This window comes from Gordionus sp. m RMFG-2023, chromosome 5 (genome assembly GCF_954871325.1).
Source record: "Gordionus sp. m RMFG-2023 chromosome 5, tfGorSpeb1-WG-v2, whole genome shotgun sequence".
Lineage (NCBI taxonomy): Eukaryota > Metazoa > Nematomorpha > Gordioida > Chordodea > Parachordodidae > Gordionus > Gordionus sp. m RMFG-2023.
The window spans coordinates 14,384,762-14,388,860 of NC_088779.1; the positions used below are offsets into that span (position 1 = coordinate 14,384,762).

At 25.8% G+C, this 4,099-nt stretch overlaps 1 protein-coding gene across 1 annotated transcript; it reads right to left on the bottom strand.

Annotated features, from left to right (window-relative positions):
* Positions 1 to 380: 380 nt before the first annotated feature.
* On the bottom strand, positions 381 to 2,953 carry LOC135929989 (GATA zinc finger domain-containing protein 14-like). The gene is made up of 5 exons (XM_065466748.1): positions 2,931 to 2,953; positions 1,796 to 1,869; positions 1,658 to 1,713; positions 1,226 to 1,491; positions 381 to 1,067 (listed from the first exon to the last, which is right to left on the bottom strand). The coding sequence occupies exons 2-5, from the start codon at positions 1,802 to 1,804 to the stop codon at positions 460 to 462; spliced, it is 939 nt and encodes a 312-aa protein (XP_065322820.1). The 5' UTR covers positions 1,805 to 1,869; positions 2,931 to 2,953; the 3' UTR covers positions 381 to 459.
* Positions 2,954 to 4,099: the final 1,146 nt, after the last annotated feature.

Below are 4,099 nucleotides of genomic sequence, written 5' to 3' on the forward strand. Positions count from 1 at the left end.
TGAATCCAAATATAGAATCAATAAATCAAAAATTTTGTCGATCAAAATAAAAGATGAGAAAACAAAAGAACCCAAAGAAAGAATAATTGAAAATGTGGGCTTAGCTACAGAATGGACAATAAAATCATAGTAGTTTATTTTAAAATGATTATATTATACTTAGTTTTATATCATTTTATTAATTTATGAGTTAATCTAGTTGTAAAATTGTTTTCTGATTATATTTTTTTATATGTATTATAACATTTTAAAAATATTATATTCAACAGACAAGTATGAATGAATACAAATTTGCTCTTATCTTTCGCATTATTTATTTTCTAAATATAATAATTAGTAATTTACTAGGTTTTAAAATATATAATTAGCTAAAGTTCCTGGCCTTTAAATGATAAAATAAATAATCAAACAGCGGTAAAAATATTTGGATACATATACATAATAAATTAAAATTTAAAATTAAGCTTTTGCTAATTTTTCAGGCATTCCTGAATCAGATTCCCCTTCAACTCCAACGTATTCACGTCCTTCGCCTTCATCATCGTCTTCATAATATCCATCGTCACTATCATCAACTGATTCCATGTCATCACCTTCCATGTCATTTTGAGCAGACATTATAGGCTCAGATAGAAATCGCTTAGAATCTGAATTTTTGCTCGAGGATATAAAGGAAGCTATTTTGAAATCTTTTGTCTCTAATGCTTCATTTTTAGCTGGTCCTGAATAATTTTCTTTTTCCAAAATGGTAGAATTATTATTATTGTTTATCTGATTTTTGTTAAAATTTTTATTGAGTAAAAGTTGGTACAAAGATATTTCTTTCATCAATATTCTTCCATCCTTATTTATATATGGTCCAGGATATTGTCTGTTGAGGAATAACATTTGAGGTTCATCGCCATACAACATGGATTTGTTAATACGGGAAATAATTTGGTCTTGACTTGATATTGTGTAAGTATTATCGGGTAAAGAACGTTTATGCTCACTATGTTTATCCCAGTGAGAATCATGTCCACTATGATGCCCATCATGATGCCCATGATGACCACCATGTTTTTGTCCTAAATATTAATTATATAAAGTAAAGTCGGATTTGTATATCACTTTAAAAAAAATATTTAAAAGTTTAAATATATATTAATAAACTTTAAGTTAGAAAATAAAAAATTATTCTGCCAATAAAAAATAAGTTCAGTATATTGACATATACGATTAATACCCCAATGTTTATCTCCATGATCTTTGTGATGTCCACCATAGTGCTTGTTGGCATGACCATAGTCTTTGTTTCCATGCCCAAATTGAGATCCGTAGGCGTGATATCCATGTTTATAACCTTTCTTGAAATTCCAATTTTTCCAACCATGGTCTTTATGGCCATGATGATGCTGACCATGAGAATGCCCATGATGTCCTTTATCGTAAGCTGAATGATGATTATTACCATGATGCTTGCCGTGCTTGCTACCCCATTTTCCTCCATGACTATAGGATTAAAGTATTGTAAGTTAATTTATTTGAGTATATACAAATTTTAAATATTTTACAAAATCGAGTCTTATTTCACAATTGAACTATATTATTATTTAGCATAATATGAGATCATTTAACTATTAAAATGATATATGTCTGTTTTATAATAACGATTTACTGTTTATAGGAACTGGATGGTTTCTTGTATCCATATCCGTCCATCATTGCAAAGTGCTTTAATTTAAAAAAATAGAAGGTTTATTCATGTGAAAAATATATAATAAGATAAATTGTTAAAGATTTACATAGGACTTACTATGCACATGTATATGACAGACAAGAGTAACAGAAACTTCCATGGTATAGTACTGAACGAAAATTTTGGGATGCCTGTATTTTTTATAGGATATTCATTAAAATTTAAAAATAATTTTTTTAAATTTTACTCATCTTTCCCAATTAATTTTTCCAAAATAACATTTGATTAATTTTAATGATATATATATACAATTAATATAAAAAATGACCTACTTATTTTATCCAACAATTTTGGGTGGTAAATTTTTTGATTTAGCCAATACGAAGAATATTAAAATATTAAATTTAATATGATCCATGTTCAAGGCGGGGGGAAAAGTCCTTGCTTTTCTCAATGGCCCGAGATATTTTTAAAAACCTTTTCCATTAATAAATTCCTCATAATATTTATATACATCTTTACCGATATGAAATCAATGTTTTAAATTTTTTAAATACTTTTTTTTACCTTGAAAATAAACTAATTTATATTGCATTAACAAAATTTTGAATAAAAAAATGTTTTGTTTCATTTTTGATAAAAGGAGATAATGAATTTTTATTTTAAAAAATCTATTTATTTTTCGTTGTATATGAGATAAAGATTTGTCCTATATTCCAAAGACGTGTGATGTGTTTAAAAAAGAATAAAAAAATTATATTTTTAAATATGAGTCTTGATGGGCCTTATTATTAAAACCCATAGGCAAATTTTTAAAGAGATTAAATTTTTATTTTCTTCTCTTTTAAAAATAAATTATTTCTATTATTATTTTATAAAAAAAATTATATCAATTATAAAATCTGAGAGTATTCATTAAAAAATGATGTTTCCACATAGGCTTCTTTTAAAAATCCATTTATTTAGGTTAACAATAAGATTTTGAATCTAAGATTAACTTTCATTTTTAATTTGACATTTTGCAAAAATAAATTTTCCCTTTTTTATGGTTCGATAGTTATATTTAATAACTATATTCCAATCCTAAACGATAATATAATTAAAATAAAAAATCTCCTTCTATAAAGATGGAATTGGGACTGCAAGTTCCCAAAAAACACGGATAATTATGTTTTAAAAAATTAATTTGAAAATTGTGTTTTTATTAAGAATTAAAAAAAATGAATAAAAATCAATTAATGTTTCATCAAACTGTTTGGAATTCCATATAGCCTTGAAATCTGTAGGTAATTAATCTAGAAAGCTATAAATATACAAATTTGTAGGATGTTTTCTACCGTTTTGATATAATATTTAAAATCAATGGCTTGTGTTAAAAATTGAGGTGGTCATTGTTCTATTTCTCTTCAATAGTTTGCAGAATGCCTATGCATATAGAGGATGAATAATATGACATGGTCCACATTTCACCAATGAACTATAAAAAATGATATCATAATCAAATTCAATTTCTAAAGTATTAAAAATGTTTTTAGAATAGGATATGATAGACAAAGAATAATCATTAAATAATATTCATCCATTGGAAAAATAAAATAAATATATATATTTTAAACTCAAGATTAGACTATAGAAATCAGTTTGTACTATTATCGAAGTAGACAATTGTTTTTAAAAGGACTACCAGGAAACGTTATACATTTTGTTTAAAGCATGTGACAAATTGCAAAATCATTATTTCAATATTAATCATATGTTTACATATTTAAGATTTTCATATAGCATATTATTCGATGAGTCCATTATATTCAATAGATGCTTTTCTTTGGAAATTTTGTGAACCCAGGCAATTCAAATTCTGTTTGATCATTAATTAGATTTTAAATAAATGCAGGGGTAAGAACGATTTTTTCTTCAGGAAGTATTCATTAAATTAGAAGCCCGCTATGTGGCAAGAAATTAAAAATTATATAGTTTTAATAGAATTATAAATATTTATCTATTTTTTGATGGAATAAATCAGATGTATTTTGCCTATTGATGGAATTTCTAGCGGGATTTTAACTATTTAGAATACATTTGTGTTTTTTTCTACGAGATAGAATGTTATTTATGGGTGTATATTCACAATCGCAATTATTTTTTAAAAAATAGTTAATAGTATAATAATGATCGGAAAAATTGTTTATATTAACACAGAGTAAAGAATTAGGAGAACGAAGCCCTGAAAATATGGAGCGATAAGACTGATCAGCCTAACGAATCTCTTTTTTTTATGAAAAAGGTTTGCTACCACAATTATTTGCTCTTACCTAATTTTCACCTCTTTCATCAAATAATCTCCCATGCCTCAGTCCATCTTCTCTCCCCTAGAGTCTCCTTGCTATTTCTCTCGATTATAATTTATTTCAATTTTTGGTT

Coding starts and splice junctions, on each gene's coding strand:
- LOC135929989 (XM_065466748.1), bottom strand. Junction 1,492..1,657: donor CCATCCAGTTCCTATAAACA/GTAAATCGTTAT, acceptor TTAATCCTATAG/TCATGGAGGAAAATGGGGTA. Junction 1,068..1,225: donor TCATGGAGATAAACATTGGG/GTATTAATCGTA, acceptor ATTAATATTTAG/GACAAAAACATGGTGGTCAT.